This window comes from Elephas maximus, chromosome 13 (genome assembly GCF_024166365.1).
Source record: "Elephas maximus indicus isolate mEleMax1 chromosome 13, mEleMax1 primary haplotype, whole genome shotgun sequence".
Taxonomy (NCBI): domain Eukaryota; kingdom Metazoa; phylum Chordata; class Mammalia; order Proboscidea; family Elephantidae; genus Elephas; species Elephas maximus.
In genome coordinates, this window is record NC_064831.1 from 24,841,476 (window position 1) to 24,859,417 (window position 17,942).

Here is a 17,942-nt window from a genome sequence, read left to right on the forward strand (position 1 = left end):
AGCCAAGATGGTGGAGTAGTCAGACACTTCCAGTGGTCTCTGTTACAGAAAAGACCCAAAAATATACAAGCGAATTGGTTATACATGACAATTTAGGAGCCCTGAACATCAAAAGCAAAGTTGAAGAATCAGACTGAGTGTCAGGGGGAGGGAGAACATTTCAGAAACAGTGATGAGTTGCCAGACCCAGCCCAGAGGAAACTGGCACCCCACAGCACCATGAGGCAAACAGTGGCATTCAGAACCCATTTTCAACATCTGAAGAGACTAAGCAGCAGAGTGTTTGAGCAAAAAGTGGCGCTCTCGGCAAAAGATAAATACTTGAGTCTAACCTTCCTTGAGGACCAAAAAACACCCCTTTGGAAAAAACTCTCCCATTTAACTGACCCCTCCCTGCTCTGCACCAGGCCCCTAGTCAGCTTCAGAGAGAGCCACTTTCCCTGGGCTGGAAATAGGACCTATCATGTGCCCTGAGCCACCCTCCTGGCCTTGGAGAAGGAACAAATTAACAAACAGGGGAAAAAATAATCTTCCAGCTCCTCTAAGCTGGGAACTCAGAGCAGAAAGAGCACCTTTGCCTAGGCACAGGCATAGGCGGTCCATAGACTTTGAATGCCTTTCACCCCTGCATAGACCAGTGTGGGCGCGTTTCAACAGCATAGGCCCTCATTACCACAGTACAACAGGGTATACACCTGAAGTCTAACTTCAATTGTTTCAGCTATAAGGTGGAGAGGTAGGTTCATGACATTTGACACCACTCTGCCTATTACGCAGGGTCCTCACCTACCCACATCAGGGGCCTGAGGACTGGTGGCTTCACCCAATGCCACCTAGCCACCATTGAAGGGGTACAATGATGAGTGGGGTCTCCCAGTCCTTACAGACAATGGCATTGGGTGCCCATAGTCCGGCTGCAAAACCCACTCACCTAGGTGCTCTAGGGAACAGGGACACACTTTCCTCACAGGCCTCAATGGCAGTTGTCATTCCACTGCCTTGCTCAGCACATGACCCCCTATTGCAGCCAGATACCTGTGCCTACACCAATCACCCCTGCTTGTCTAAGCCTGTAGGTGAGAGTCTGCACCACACAATTGGTGACCAACTACTGGACACCTGAGCTGAACCCATAGAGGAAAAGTAAATGGACTTCTGGGCTTATATACCTAGTATATACCTAGTAACAGCTCTAACCACCTGCTGACAGGACGTTAGAACTTCAAAGGTCAATAATCAAACTAGCTCACTTGAGCAGCCTATTTGGGCATATCAAAACAAAACAAGAAACTAGGACACAGTAAGCAAACATAAAATAAATAACTACAATAACTCATTGATTGCGTGGAGACAACAGTTGATATCAAATCACATAAAGAGGCAGACCATGATGGCTTCAACAAGCTCCCAAAACAAAGCATCAGGAAATCTTCTGGATGAAGAGAACTTCCTGGAACTTCCAGAGGTAGAATACAAAAGATTAATACACAGAACTCTTCAAGAAATCAGGAAGGAGATCAGACAAAACACAGAGCAATCCAAGGAATGCATAGACATAGCGTAAGAGGAACTTAAGCAGATTAAACAAAAGCATAATGACAAATTTAATAGCACTGCAAAAATCCATAGAGAGACAATAAACAGAAATTTAGAAGATGGATAGGAAGACTCGACACTGTAAAAATGTCTATTCTACCCAAAGTGATCCATAGATACAATGCAATCCCAATCCCAATTCCAGTGGCATTTTTTACTGAGGTGGAGAAACAAATCACCAACTTCATAAGGAAAGGGAAGAGGCCCTGGATGAGGAAAGCATTACCGAAAAAGAACAAAGTGGGAGGCCTTGCACTACTGATTTAGAACCTATTATACAGCCACAGTAGTCAAAAGAGCCTGGTACTGGTACAACAATAGGCACATAGACCAATGGAACAGAATTGAGAACCCAGATATAAATCCACCCACATATGAGCAGCTGCTATTTGACAAAGGCCCAAAGTCCATTAAATGAGGAAAGGACAGTCTCTTTAACAAATGATGCTGTCATAACTGGATATCCCTCTGCAAAAAAATGAAACAAGACCCATACCTCACACCATGCACAAAAAAGAAACTCAAAATGGATCAAAGACCTAAATATAAAATCTAAAATGATAAAGATCGTGGAAGAAAAAATAGGAATAACACTAGGAGCCCTAATACATGGCATAAACAGAATACAAAACATTACTGCCAATGCACAAACACCAGAAAAGAAACTAGATAACTGGAGCTCTTAAAAGTCAAACACTTATGCTCATCCAAAAACTTCATCAAAAAAGTGAAAAGACAACCTACAGATTGGAAAAAAAAATTGGCTACAACAAGTCCGATCAGCCAGTAATCTCTAAAGTCTATAAGATATTGCAAAACCTCAACAACAAAAAGACAAAGAACCCAATTAAAAAATGGTCAAAGGACATGAACAGACACTTCACCAAAGAAGACATTCAAACAGCTAACAGATATATGAGGAAATGGTCACGATCATTAGCCATTAGAGAAATGAAAAACAAAACTACAATGAGATACCATCTCACCCTAATACCCAGTAACCCAGTGCCATCAAGTTGATTCTGACTCATAGCAACCCTATAGGACAGGGAAGAACTGCCCCATAGAGTTTCCAAGAAGCGCCTGGCGGATTCGAACTGCTGACCTCTTGGTTAATAGCAGTAGTACTTAACCACTACACCACCATCACCCCAACAAGGCTAGCATTAATCCAAAAAACACAAAATAATAAATGCTGGAGAGGTTGTGGAGAGACTGGGACACTTACACACTGCTGGTGGGAATGTAAAACGGTACAACCGCTTTGGAAATGGATTTGGCACTTCCTTAAAAAGCTAGAAGTACCATAAAAAAAGATCCAGCAATCCCACTCCTTAAATACACCCTAGAGAAATAAGAGCCTCATACGAATACACATAGGCCCATCCGTATTCATTGCAGCACTGTTTACAGTAGCAAAAAGATGGAAACAAACAAGATGCCTATCAATGGATGAATAGATAAATTATGGTATATTCTCCCAATGGAATACTATGCAATGATAAAGAACAACGATGAACCTGTGAAACATTTCATAACATGGAGGAATCTGGAAGGCATTATGCTGAGTGAAATTTGTCAGTCACAAAAACACAAATATTGTATGAGACCACTATTATAAGAACTCAAGAAAAGGTTTAAACACAGAATAAAACATTCTTTGATGGTTATGAGGGTGGGGAGGGAGGGAGAGGGGTATTCACTAATTACACAGTAGACAAGAATTATTTTAGGTGAGGGGAAGGAAAACACAAAATACAGGGGAAGTCAGCACAACTGTATTAAACCAAAAGCTAAGAAGTTTTCTGAATACAACCAAACACTTTGAGGGTCAGAGTAGCAGGGAAGGGGGCCTGGGGACCCTGGGTTCAGGGGACATCTAGGTCAACTTGCATAACAAAGTATACTAAGAAAACGTTCTACATCCCACTTTGGTGAGTGGCGTCTGGGGTCTTAAATGTTAGCAAGTGGCCATCTAAAATGCATCAATTGATCTCAACCCAGCTGGAGCAAAGGAGAAGAACACCAAAGACACAAGGAAAATATGAACCCAAGAGACAGAAAGGGCCACATAAACCGGGGACTCCATCGGCTTGAGACTAAAAGAACTAGACAGTGCCCGGCTAGCACTAATGACTTCCCTGACAGGGAGCACAACAGAGAATCCCTGATGGAGCAGGAGAACAGTGGAATGCAGACCTCAAATTCTAGAAAAAAGAACAGACTTAATGGTCAGACTAGAGGGACCCCAGAGGTCGTGGCCCCTGGGCTCTTTATTAGCCCCAAACTAAAACCATTCCGGAAGCCAACTCTTCAGATAAAGATTAGACTGGACTATAAGACATAAAATGTATTGGTAAAGAGTGTGCTTCTTTGCTCAAGTAGATGCATGAGACTATCTGGGCAGCTTCTGTCTGGAGGTGAGAAGAGATGGCAGAGGTGGACAGGAGCTGGCTGAATGGACACAGGGAATACAGGGTGGAGAGGAGTGTGCTGTCACATTGTAGGGAGGGCAACTAGGGTCACATAAGAATGTGTGTTTACGTTTCTATATGAGAAACTGACTTGAATTGTAAACTCTCACTTTAAAGCACAATTTAAAAAAGAAATGGTGTCTTATGTTCACAGTTATTATTAGCGTCACACGTTTGTAAACCTCTGTTAAATGAATGCCTCCGTGTAAATTTGCAAGCATTATCTCCAGCGCAAGGTCCAGGTCGCGAGGTCCAGGAAATAAGGAATCGCTGCAGACCTAACAACAGGATTAAGGTCAAGTTAGATTCAATTACTGTCTGCATCTTCCAATTTGAGACAAAAAGGAGAAAAATAAAGGAAATTTCGGGAAATACGGCTCTTAAAAAATGCCAGGTACCTTGACATTTTCTTGATTATATAGTACCGAGACAGCAGAAATCAAATTGTTCACACAGAAGTTTGTATTTTCGTGTTACTCTATGAAGACTTTTATTTACTGTATAAAGATCTTCCTCTGTGGTACATGGCCCTGTGCCTGATGCTTCAAGTAAAACTGCGAGAATCTCCAACCTTCCAGCTAACCGGCTTTCCGGGTACAGAGCACCAGGGACCTGAAGACAGCCAGCATGCGCAGCCCCGTGCGCCCTCACTCCACCCCTCGGTCCCCCGAGCCCGGTAGAGGGAGGAGCCAATGAACCGAAAGAGGAAGCAGCCGGCCTGCTGGCGGAGGGGCTCCGGCCGGGATGGAGCTGCGGGCGCTGCCGTGGCTCTGGCTGGTCTGCTGCTGCGGCGGCGGCGGCGGCGACGACGGCGGCAGAGGGCGCGGCGCGGGCCCCGGCGCCACCTTCTCCCGGACCGGGCCGCCGAGCCGCGAGCGAGAGGCAGCCGCCTTCCGGGTACCGAGCGGGCGCCAGCGTTTCTGTTTCCTTCTCGCCCCTTCCTGTCCCGGGACTGGGCTTGGGTAGAGGGGCCACGGGGTGCGGCGCTCTCGGCGGCCACCTGGCTGTGGCTCTGTAACGAGTCTGCGGTGCCAGCGCTGGGCTTTCACATGGAGCTTGTCTTTCCGTGCTCCGTGTGCCAGGGTGTCTGCCCCTCTCTCCCGTGTCTTTCGCGAACGAAAGGTTTGATTTTCCATGAATGATTTGCGCTGTGGATTTATACCATGCGTCCACAGCAGTCAGGGGATGTGGGCAAAGTAGTCTTGATTGGAAGAAGTACCCCTTTTAGCAGTCCCCTTGACCATTCTCACCCACTTCAAACCTTTACAAGAAGCAGAAGCATGGTGCTGCCTACCGGCGCAGGAAACCTGTCGTTTTTCCCCCGGAGGGGTGCGATGTTAACTTCCTCCTGTGATCAGAAATTTCTGAACAGGAGACTACATTATGTAAATTCTGAGAATCCTGCCATTTATGGATTTTTCTGAACCGGAGCTCCTTAAGGTGGTGTAGCGGTTAAGTGCTATGGCTGCTAACCAAGGGGTTGGCAGTTCAAATCCACCAGGCGCTCCTTGGAAAACTCTGTCCTCTGGGGTCTCTATGAGACGGCGTAGACCCCATGGTAGTGGGTTTGGTTTGTTTTTTTGGAACTCTTTAAAGTAGTTTACCACTTTAAAAGCTTCTGCTGACTTGGTGGAGACCGATTTCGAGAAAATGGAAGAATCTAATTCCTCTTCAGATTATTTGGAAAAGACTTCATAATAACACTTTCTGAAGCCCAGGGGACCGCAAGAAATAGCGACTTAGAGTTTGCCTCACCGTGTTCTGTGTATGTGATACTGTTTAAGATTTGTTTTTAATAACAAAAGATGTCATTATCATGTTTTAATTTATTATAAAAGAAATTGCTTCATTCTGAACCAAAAATAAGTGTGAATTCACTAATATGACTTAGGGGGGGTTGTATTTATTCATTTCTGATCTTTTTCTTGGGGCTTCTCATGGGCTCCTATTGCTGTGCCCTCACCTGCTGTAATTAATGGTTAGGAGGTTCCTACCTTGACTGACCATCCATTCTTAATCTGTGGCCCACACTGACCTGTGAACTTTCTTCTCCACTTTATTACCCTTGCAGCTCAGATCCAGCTTTCGAAACCAGAAGCACTCACAACCCCTTGAGAACACAGTTTCTGTCCTGTGTTCTACCTCTGCCCTGGGCTTGCTTGCTATTGTGGTGACCAGAACCCCTTGGGACCTGTGGGGGGAGGAGGGTGAGAATAGACGCATCTGTACTAATGAATGTATTCAGTGGCTAAATCAGTAAGTGCACCGCCACGTTCCTCAAAAAATCACATTTAAGGACTGGAGGCTCAAGGGGGATAGAGTAAAAATTATACGTATATGTGGAGCCCTGGTGGCACAGTGTTTGGCTGCTAACCAAATGGTCGTCCGTTGGAACCCACCACCACTCTGAGGGGAAAAGATGTGTCAGTCTGATTCTTTGAAGACTTATAGCCATGGAAACCCTATGGGGCAGTTCTCCTCTGTCCTAAAGGATCTCTAAAAAAAAAAAAAAAGGTCTCTAGGAGTCAAAATTAGCTGGAGGTAATGAGTTGGGTTAGGTTACATATATATACATATACACATATATATAACATGTTATTTCTATAATTTATTTTATATATATATATATATAATTTGGAATCCCTAAGTGGTGCAAAAGGTTAAGCAGTTGACTGCTAACATAAAGGTTGATGGTTCGAACCCATCCAGAGGTGCCTTGAAAACTCTGTGGAGTGCAGTTCCACTCTGCACACATGGGGTCAGCATGAGTCAGAATGGACTTGAAGACAACTACTTGTGGTTATATCTATTATTTATGTAGTTATTCATATTGGCCCTGTGAAAAGAACATATCAGGAGATGAATGTATAGAAAATACAACTGTTCTCAGGAGAAATACTAGGTTCCAGGTTGGGAGATGGAAAGTTGCAATTAGAGGAGGGAAGAGTTACGAAGAAACTTGTTGCTGTTATTATCAGCTGTCTGTGACCCCATGCACAATGGAATAGGGCCACTGTGCTTTTCTGTAGCATTTCGTTGGCTGATTTTTGGGAGAAGGTCACCAGGCCTTTCTTGCTAGTTTGTCTTAGTTTAGATGCTCTGCTGAAACCTGTTCAGCATCATAACAAACATGCAAGACTCCGCTGACAGATGAGTGGTGGCTGTGCCTCAGGTGGATAGGCCGGAAGTTGGACCTGGGCCTCCTGTGTGTTGTTGTTAGGTGCTGTACAGTTGGTTCCAACTCATAGCGACCCTTTGCATGACAGAACGAAACACTGCTTAGTCCTGCGCCATTCTCAGAATCCTTGTTATGCTTGAGCCCATTGATGCAGCCACTGTGTCAATCCATCTCCTTGAGGGCCTTCCTTTTTTTTCGCTGACCTTCTACTCTACCAAGCATGATGTTCTTCTCCTGGGACTGGTCTCTCCTGATAACATGGCCAAAGTTGTGAGACAAAGTCTCACCATCCTCACTTCTAAGAGCATTCTGGCTGTACTTCTTCTAAGACTGATTTGTTTGTTCTTCTGGCAGTCCATGTTGTTGTTGTTGTTGTTCAGTGCTGTCGAGTCGGTTCCAACTCAAAGTGACCCTTTGCACAACAGAACGAAACACTGCCCAGTCCTGTGGCATCCTTAAAATCGTTGTTATGCTTGAGCTCATTGTTGCAGCCACTGTGTCAGTCCACCTCGTTGAGGGTCTTTCTCTTTTCTGCTGAGCCTGTACTTTGCTAAGCATGATGTCCTTCTCCAGGGACTGATCCCTCCTGACAACATGTCCAAGGTATGTAAGACGCAGTCTCGCCATCCTTGCCTCTAAGGAGCATTCTGGCTGCACTTCTTCCAAGACAGATTTGTTCGTTCTTTTGGCAGTCCATGCTATATTCAGTATTCTTCGCCAACACCACAATTCAAAGGAGTCAATTCTTCTTCGGTCTTGCATATTCATTGTCCAGCTTTCACATGCATATGATGAGATTGGAAATACCATGGCTTGGGTCAGGTGCACTTTACTCCTTAAAGTGACGTCTTTGCTTTTAACCCTTGAAAGAGATCTTTTGCAGCACATTTGCCCGATGCAATGCATCTTTTGATTTCTTGACTGCCGCTTCCATGGGCATTGATTGTGGATCCAAGTAAAATGAAATCCTTGACAGCTTCAGTATTTTCTCTGTTTAACATAATGTGGCTTATTGGTCCAGTTGTGAGGATTTTTGTTTTTTTTTATGTTGAGGTGTAATCCATACCGAAGGCTGTGGTCTTTGAACTTCACCAATAAGTACTTCAAGTCCTCTTCACTTTTAACAAGCAAGGTTGTGTCATCTGCATATCACAGGTTATTAATGAGTCTTCCTTTCATCCAGATGCTGTTCTTCATATAGCCCAGCTTCTGGGATTATTTGCTTAGCATACAGGTTGAATAGGTATGGTGAAAGGATACAACCGTGGCACACACCTTTCCTGACCCCTTGTTCTGTTCTAATGACTGCCTCTAGGTCTCTGCACACAATTATGAGCACAATTAAGTGTTCTGGAATTCCCATTTTCTGCAACATTATCAGTAATTTGTTATGATCCAACAGTCGAATGCCTTTGCGCAGTCAACAAAACATAGGTAAACATCTTTCTGGTATTCTCTGCTTTCAGCCAGGATCCATCTGACATCAGCAGGGATACCCCTGGTTCCACGTCCTCTTCTGAATCCGGCTTGAATTTCTGGCAGCTCCTTGTCCATGTTCTGCTGCACCCGTTTTTGAATGATCTTCAGCAAATTTTTACTTGTGTGTGGTAGAATTCTCCTGTTTAGAAGGTAAGAATTCTTCCACTGATCTACCACTACCCTCAAAAAACCTTGGGTTGAGAAAGAATGAAAAAAAATGTTTAAATTAATTGCTGCTAATGGGAGATCACTTCATGAGGTTGATCCTTCCAAACATAATTGGGTTTGAACTGGCATGGCTGTTTGGACCTGGAGCAGAGAGCTGGACTCAGCAATCAATAGAAAGGGCCTGCTTCCTTGATAACCGTGAGTGTGGCTTTTTCAGGATGGATTAACATATGCAGTAACTAAAAATCATTATGACCCTAGAAAACTAATCTCTGTAAAATTATGTCATACTGAATTGGTTGAATTGACACCCTCCATTGTTTATGTATCAGGCTAATTATGGTCAGAATCTAGAAAGCTATCTTGATCTGTAATGAAGTAAAATTAGAACAAAATTAAATAAAACTTAAAAAGATGAAAATGGAGTTATAAAGCACACTGTGCTGTGCTACAGAGAACTATAGGTTATAGTGTGCAAAGCAGGCAGACACTGAGGACCAAGAGCTAGAGTCTTTGGATCCTGATGTCTAACTTAAGGATAGCAATAGGGGTTTTTGTTTTTAGTAGGTCTCACCACATTTGCAAACTGCTTGGCAGAGGGTGTTGAGAAGTATCCAGGGCATGCAGCTGAGACACAGTTGGAAAAAGTGCTTGATCGATTAGTAATGCCTTTGATGGTCGTGGACTTAGAAAATAGTGAAAGGTTTTTTCCTTTCCGTCTCATGCATTTTCGCAAGTTCCCCAGGCATATTCCCTAAATGGAAGTTAGGTGACATTTAGGACCACTTTCCCACAAACTATCATTATGTTATTCAGTTATAACCGGGCCCCTCCTTGACTTATTATGGGATGCCATCCAGGAAAACTAACCTGGGAAAGAAGGAATAGCAGCCCTTGTCTTTGCTCTTTCACTCCTTTAGAAACTTCTAGTGTTCAGGAAGCTCCTAACTGTTATATTCTACCTGCCCTCCTTTGTGCCAAACCTAGGCGTACACTCATACTTAGTGACGCTCATAGCTATGCTGAAGAACAGTTAGATTGCTATTCTTTGGGGGATGCAGACCCACTAATGGATTTAATAGAAGTTGTTCATACTCACTTCAGAATTGTGTTCACTGCAAATGCACATATGACTTTGCATAAAATTTCAGAAGCTTCTCCTTAATTACTCCTGTGGCAGTGACACGTGCTACATTGTTACAAAATTATTTTTACCTTTAAGCACATTTGTTGATGCATAAAATAGGAGATAATAGTATCTTTACAATGAGTGATCCTAACTAACCAGCCATAGGTACCTGCTTGTCATAATCAGTCACCTGAACACTGGATTACCTCCTCCAAATAAACTTTATCCAAGAATTGCGTTTTCTGCCTAACATCATGATAAAGAGGTGAATTTGACAAAAGATTGTTTTATTCAGCAGAATATTTCTGATGGTTCTAGCTTAAAGCTGGGTGCCATCGAGCCGATTCCAACTCGTAATGACCCTGTGTACAGCAGAAAGAAATACTGCCCAGTCCTGGGCCATCCTCACAATAATTCCTGTATTTGAGCTCATTGTTGCAGCTACTGTGTCAATCCATCTCATTGAGGGTCTTCCTTTTTTTCGATGACCCTGTACTTTACCGAGCATAATGTCCTTCTCCAGGGACTGGTCCATCCTGATAACATGTCCAAGGTACATGTGATGAAGTCTCGCCACCCTCCATTGCAAGGAGCGCTCTGACGGTTCTTCTAAGTCAGACTTATTCCATCTTCTGGCAGTCCATGATATATTCAGTAGTCTTCACCAACATCATAATTCAAAGACATCAATGCTTCTTCGATCTTCCTTATTCGTTCAGCCTTCCCATACATATGAGGCAAATGAAAATACTGTGGCTTGGGACAAGCGCACCTGAGTCCTCAAAGTGACATCTTTACTTTTTAACACTTGAAAGTAAACTTTTGCAGCAGATTTGCCCAAAGCAATACGTCCTTTGATTTATTGGCTGCTGCTTCCGTGAGCATTGATTGTGGGTCCATGTAAAATGAAGTCACTGAAGACGTCAGTCTTTTCTCCGTTTATCATGATGTTGCTTATTGGTCCAGTTATGAGGATTTTTGTTTTCTTTATGTTGAGGTGTAATCCGTACTGAAGGCTGTGGTTTTGATCTCCATCAGTAAGTGCTTCAAGTCCACTTCACTTTCAGCAAGCAAGGTCCTGTCATCTGCATAATGCAGGTTGTTAATGAGTCCTCCTCCCATCCTGAAGCCATGTTCTTCTTCATATAGTCCAGCTTCTTGGATTATTTGCTCAGCATACAGATTAAATAAATATGGTGAAGGGATACAGCCTTGACGCACCCCTTCCCAGATTTTTAAACCATGCAGTATTGCCTTGTTCTGTTCGAATGACTGCCTTCTGATCTATGTACGGGTTTCTCATGAGCACAATGAAGTGTTCTGGAATTCCACTCTTCACAGTGTTATCCATAATTTGTTATGATACACACAGTCAAATGCCTTTGCATTGTCAATAAAACAGAGTTGTAAACATCTTTCTGGTATTCTCTGCTTTCAGCCAACATTCATCTGACATCAGCAATGATATTCACCTTGAATTTCTGTCAGTTCCCTGTCGATGTACTGCTGCAACTGACTGCGTTATCTTCAGCAAAATTTTACTTGCACGTGATATTAATGATATTGTTCTATAATTTCTACATTCTGTTGAATCACCTTTCTTTTGGAATGGGAACAAATATGGATCTCTTCCAGTGGGTTGGCCTGTTAGCTGTCTTCCAAACTTCTTGGCATAGACAAGTGAGTACCTCCAGTGTTGCATCTGTTTGTTGAAATATCTCAATTGGTGTTCTGTCAATTCCTGGGGCCTTTTTTTTTGCCAGTGCGTTCAGTGCAGCTTGGACTTCTTCCTTCAATAACATTCATTCTGGATCATAATGCTACCTCATAAAATGGTTGAATGTTGACTAATTCTTTTTGGGACAGTGACTCTGTGTATTCCTTCCATCTTCTTTTGATACTTCCTGCGTCGTTCAATATGTTGCCCATAGAATCCTTCATCTTTGCAGTTTGAGGCTTGAATTTTTCCTTCAGTTCTTTCAGCTTGAGAAATGCCAGGCATGTTTTTCTCTTTTGGTTTTCTATTTCCACATCTTTGCACATGCCATTATAATACTTTGTTTTCTCAAGACTCCCTTCGAAATCTTCTGTTCAGCTCTTTTACTTCATCATTTCTTCCATTCACTTTAGCTGCTCTACATTCAAGAGCAAGTTTCAGAGTGTCTTCTGACATCCGTTTTGGTCTTTTCTTTCTTTCGTGTCTTTTTAATGACCTTTTGCTTTCTTCATGTATGATGTCCTTGATGTTATTCCACAACTCATGTGGTCTTCAGTCATTAGTGTTCAATGTGTGAAAGCTAGTCTTGAGATGATTTCTAAATTCAGGTGGGATATACTCAAGGTGGTACTTTGGCTGTCATGGACTTATTTTAATATTCTTCAGCTTCCACTTGAACTTGCATATGAGCAATTAATTGTCTGTTCCTTAGTCGGCCCCTGGCATTGTTTTGACTGTTGATATTGAGCCTCTCCAGTGTCTTCTTCCACAAGTGTAGTTAATTTGGTTCCTGTGTATTCCATCTGGTGGGCTTCGCATGTATGGTCACTGTTTATGTTGTTGAAAATGTTATTTGCAGTGAATAAGTCATTGGTCTTGTGAAACTCTATCATGCGGTCTCTGGTGTCGTTTCTGTCACCGGGGTGTATTTTTCAAGTACTGATTCTTCTTCTTTAAAGCATACAATGCCTAAATGAAATCTTGTATCAGAATTTATGAATTTATTTGTCCACCTGTCCAGCTGTTTATTCCATGATTTATTTAATTTATGTAATATTTACTATGTATGAGGTTGCTCTAAGTTTTTGAGTGATATAAAGAATAAGACATGTGCAGAACTCTGAGAAATCATAATCTAATAAATTCATATTTTTATCTTTCAACGTTGTGCTATAACTCATTTTCCAGTGAACAGACGAATATAGAGACTAGTCTACAAGAAAAACAAATTCCTTCATCCAGTTCACAAAAGAGCATTTTTTTAATTCAGTCTGTGAATACAGGAGCATAGGTACGCACACGCGCGCGTGCGCACACTCACATGACCACATTCAGTCTGAATGACTACAAATTTCTTATTACTTTACCTAGTAAATATATATGTGCATTCTTTTTACACAGACCTCAGCACACCCCCCATAAAATGTCTTATGTAAGAAACTTTTCTAAAGCAGTAATTCGTAAAAGTATATTCAATGAAATTATATTTTAATTATTCTAGTACGGGGCTTCTGAACAGCAACGCAAAGAAATACATAAGGCAGTAGAGAATACAACAGTGATCCCATGTATATCTGGTCATTCTTTCTTGTGGGGGCCGTTCTGTGTGTTGTGGGATGTTTAGCAGCATCTCTGGCCTCTACCCCCACCAGACACCAGTAACATTGCTATCAGACTCCCAGTGTAATGATCAAAAAAGTCACCAGCCATTGTGACACGTCCCCTTGGGGGACAAAATCACTCTCAGTTGAGAAGCACTGTGCTAAGGTACAACCCTCAAGTTTTGAGAGAAATTCTCAATAATTCTCCTATATAGCGTACAAATGTTTTATCTCTTTTGCCTATCCCCGAATTCACTGCAACTTTCGGAAACCAAAGAGAATATTTAAATTCCACATATAGAATTTATGATTCATCCTAAACCAGACCTCAGAATCGGTACATGAGGGCTGTTAAGCCTTGGTAATGGAAGTGAAAGGCAAGCAGTGGCCTTTGAGGTTCAGTAGAGAAAGTGATCTTTACAAACTGCTTGTTTCCTCAGCTAGTAATTTCATGTAAAATTTACCCTGTCAGTGCATGGGATCATCATAAGGGATACACACACCATCACCTGGCACCACATCTGTTCAAAACCTGTTCTGATTTATCAGCTGTAATTTTTCCACCAGTATATCCATCTGATTTTCAGACTTCTGCTCATTTAAAAGCTGTAATGATTAGTACCCTCCAAATTTTATATCTTTCTGTGATAAATGAAATGAGGGCTCTAGTCTTTAATATTTTATACGGCTTTAGGTACAGTACTCTTCAGTCAATCACTATTGCAGTCTCTATTACCTTATGTTAATAAAATATGTTAATGGAACTTTTGGCTACTTTTGGTTCTATGACAAAACCAAAACAAACCTGTTGCTGTCAACTCTATTCCAATTCTTGGTGACCCTGGGCGTTGCAGAGTACAGCTGTGCTCCACAGGGTTGTCTTGGCTCTAATCGTTAGGGAAGCAGATAGCCAAGTCCTTCTTCCGCTGAGTGGGTTTAAACCACCAACGCTTAGGTTAGTAGTCCAGCACAAAACACTGGTCCCACCACAGAGGCTGTTAATACAACGAGCAGCAAGTGCTCAAGATAGTCAAAGTTTGTAATACTTTTAGGAAATCTGCTTTAGCTGTAAGAGATGGGCCAGAAAAGTCTCTTAAAAGAGCAGATACTCTCGAGGAATGAAATATAGAGCTTTTTAAAATGTAAGTAATGCGAAACCACTGTTAAATAAACCGGATATGCATCCTACTGTTACAACAAACAGAAAAAATATTCCTGATAATATTATTTTGAAGCACAAGATAGCTTTCAGTAGGTAAATGGTCCTCATTTCCCATTCCCTCGGAAATATTTACTCCACATTAACCTAAGTAAATCTGAAAACATGGTCTTTGAATGACACTTGCTATAATCCAAATTTCTATATTTCAGGGCAAAGGAGGATTCAGCAGGATGTATTTCCTTGAGCATCTATTTAGCCAGACACTATAATATGTTTCCCAAATGTTACCTTATTTAATCCTCACATTTTGACAGGTTGGCGTTACCTCATCTGTCAATGAAGAAAGCTCAGAGAGGTTAATTATGTAGTCAAAGATTACACAGCAGTGGGATGTCTATGTGGTGAAACATTTTAGTATGTTGCAAAGTCGAGAAAAGATTAAAGAAATCCATCCTTAAGTGTGTGCGTGTAGATGTGTAAGGGAATGATCCTTTGTTCAGAGCCTCCAGGAAAGGACTTTAGTCATATTGCAGAGTCAAGGGAACAGGGTGGCGGTGGTTGGGGGCAGGGAGATTGTGGGACAGAATACTTTGGGGTCCAGCGTGTTTTTTTTTCATAGCAAGAAGTTGCCAATTACAAATATCAAGTAGTCCTAGCATGGGCCCTGGATAGACATGAAATGGCAGGAGTAATTGTCCTGGAATGACAGACAAAATTCATAAATGGGATTCTTCTAGAAGCTGGCCCTGGTTAAATATGCAGAAGAGAGCAACATTTCCACAAGCCCTGCAAATATTGTAGATGCTGACATAAATCAAAGAACAGCAAGTGACAGCAAGTAGAAAATATATTTGAAGAGACGTCTGCCTTTTCAAACACATGCTAAAGGCTAAAATCAAGTAGCTGTTACTGGAATTATCATTGAGTATTAGGGACATGAATATTAAAAATAAATCAATAATCATTTCTTTCAATATTAGGTTGCTGTTAATATAGCTACCTCATAACCAGAATGACTAAAATTCAGATGATAAAGTAAATGTCTTAGCCTATGCAAAATTAAGAGAAGAACTTTGAAACTCATTGAGCGAAAGATGAATAGATTTGATTATTTTTAAGTATTTTGGCTTTAACCTGATATTTACTAAGAGAGGCAATGTTTGTTTTTCTCACAGTGTACAAAAACACTTTGCATTTAGTGTCCAACTGTGTGGAAAAAATGTGGTAAGCTGCCACCTCAGTTTCCCAGCCACGCGTGTGAACGCAGCCATATACTCACCCTTTAAGTGTCTGTAGTGATCATGATTCTGGCATGCATTCCTAGAATATCTGGGCCAAAGAATTTGTGCAGTTTGAGGGCTCTTAAAAGGGTGTACCAGATTATATAGCGCGTATATGTGTGCATGTTCCAGTTTCCCAGTGTCTTACTTTATAAACAATGTACAAATTTTATAAGCAAAAATAAGATGGCATTGTTATTTCGCTTGTTGGTGTTAGTTGTCTTCACATGGGCTCTGACTCATGACAGCATGACATGTAACTGTAGAACGTTCGTTGCTCAGTCCTGCTCCATCTTCATGATCATTGGCAGGTTTGGGCTTATCTTCCAATACTATGTGGATAATATTCTTGTTGTGAACCATAAGATTTTCAATGGCTACTTTTTAGAAGTAAGACTTCAACATACCTTTTTTGAGGACACAATTCATTCCATAACAAAGGTCTTTCAAAGAGCTTAATTTGTTAATATTGGCGAAATGTATTTTATCCAGTTGTTTTTGTTTACTAAGATATTATTTACATGTAAATAAAATCTTCCAATTTAAAGTATACAGTTAGGTGAATTTTCATATTATGAAATCATGTAATCACCTCTGTAATCAAGATACAGCACCAAACCCACTGCCAGCGAGTCGATTCCAACTCACAGCCACCCTGTAGGGTTTCCAAGGCTGTAAATCTCTATGAAAACAGACTGCCACATCTTTCTCCTATGAAGCAGCTGGTGGTTTCAAACTACTGACCTTTCGGTTAGCAGACCATTGCTTTTAACTACTGTGCCACCAGAGCTCCTATAAGCTGTAGCACAATTCCTCATTTTTCGGTTTCTTAAGCCATTTGCTCTGGATAGTCCTCCTTCTTCCTATTAGTCTGGCCCCAGACAACCACTGTTTTTTTTTTTTTTTTTTCTATCACTGTGTTTTTGCCTTTTCTAGAATTTTATATAATTGGAATCATAGAGCACATAGTCTTTTGTGCTTGGTTTCCTTTACCCTAAAACCATTAAGGGCATGGCAAACATAAAACGTTATTTATTTATTCAACAACAAATATTTATTGAGTACTTATTGTGTGTCAGGCATGTGCTTGATGTGGGGACCACAGTGATGAATAAGACAGATGAGCTTTGCTCTCATTTTGCATATAGATTTGTGAGAGACAGACACACAGTAAACCCTTAATAGCATAAATACAGAAGTGACAGTTGAAAACCTACCAAATTACGTTGTCGTTATCATCAAGTTGGCGCCAACTCATGATGGATGACCTTATATATAACGTAACAAAAGAGTGCCGGTCCCACGCCATCTTCCTGGCCGTTGGTATGTGCAAGTCCGTTTTTGTGGCTGTTTGTCTGTCCATCCCACTGAGGGTTTCCCTTTTTTTTGCTGACTTAACCAAACATGATGCCCTTTTCTAGTGATTGATCTTGCCTGATGACATATCCAAAGTAAACAAGCCAGAGTCTTGCCATCCTTGCTTCTAAGGAACATCTGGTTTTATTTCTTTTAAGACTGATTTGTTCGTTCTTTTGGCGGTTTACAGTATATTCAGTATTCTTCAGCAATACCACAATTCGAATACATCAATTCTTCTGTTTTCCGTTTTCATTATCCAACTTTCACATGCATGTGAGGCAATTAAAAAGGCCATGGCTTGGGTCAGATGGACCTAGTCGTAAAAGTGTTCTTTGGTTTTAAAACCTTAAAGTCGTCTTTGGTAACAGACTTGCTCAATGCATTATGTCCTTTGATTCCATTACCGCTGCTTCCAAATGTCAGTCTCCTGAAATTTTGTTTATCCTACTCATTTGGTCAGTATTAGAAATTTGAGTCATGTTCGTATAGAAGGCAAGATATAACAAAATTCAAAGCCAAGGAGATGTAAATAATGGCCATATTTTCCCTCCAAATAGAAAAATCAACGTATCTTCCTGGAACATTTCCTGGGTTGCATCTCTTCCACAAACCTTATAACCCTAAATGAGATACCAAAAAACCCAAACCTGTTGCCACTGAGTCAATTTCAACTCATAGCAACCCTATAGGACAGAGTTGAAATGCCCCATTGTGTTTCCAAGGGGCAGCTGGTGGATTTGAACTGATGATCTTTTGGTTAGCAGCTGAGCTCCTCACTACCGCGCCATCAGGGCTCCAA

General features: G+C 41.6%; 1 protein-coding gene across 2 annotated transcripts in view; it reads left to right on the top strand.

Annotated features, from left to right (window-relative positions):
• Window positions 1–4,773: 4,773 nt before the first annotated feature.
• The window catches only part of CTSO (cathepsin O), a 50,191-nt gene continuing 37,022 nt past the window's right edge, over window positions 4,774–17,942 (top strand). For both annotated transcript variants that reach the window (XM_049905683.1, XM_049905684.1), the window contains exon 1: window positions 4,774–4,967. In XM_049905683.1, coding sequence (XP_049761640.1) covers window positions 4,815–4,967 — 153 coding nt within the window. In that variant the 5' untranslated portion in view covers window positions 4,774–4,814. The remainder of the gene's footprint in view (window positions 4,968–17,942) is intronic.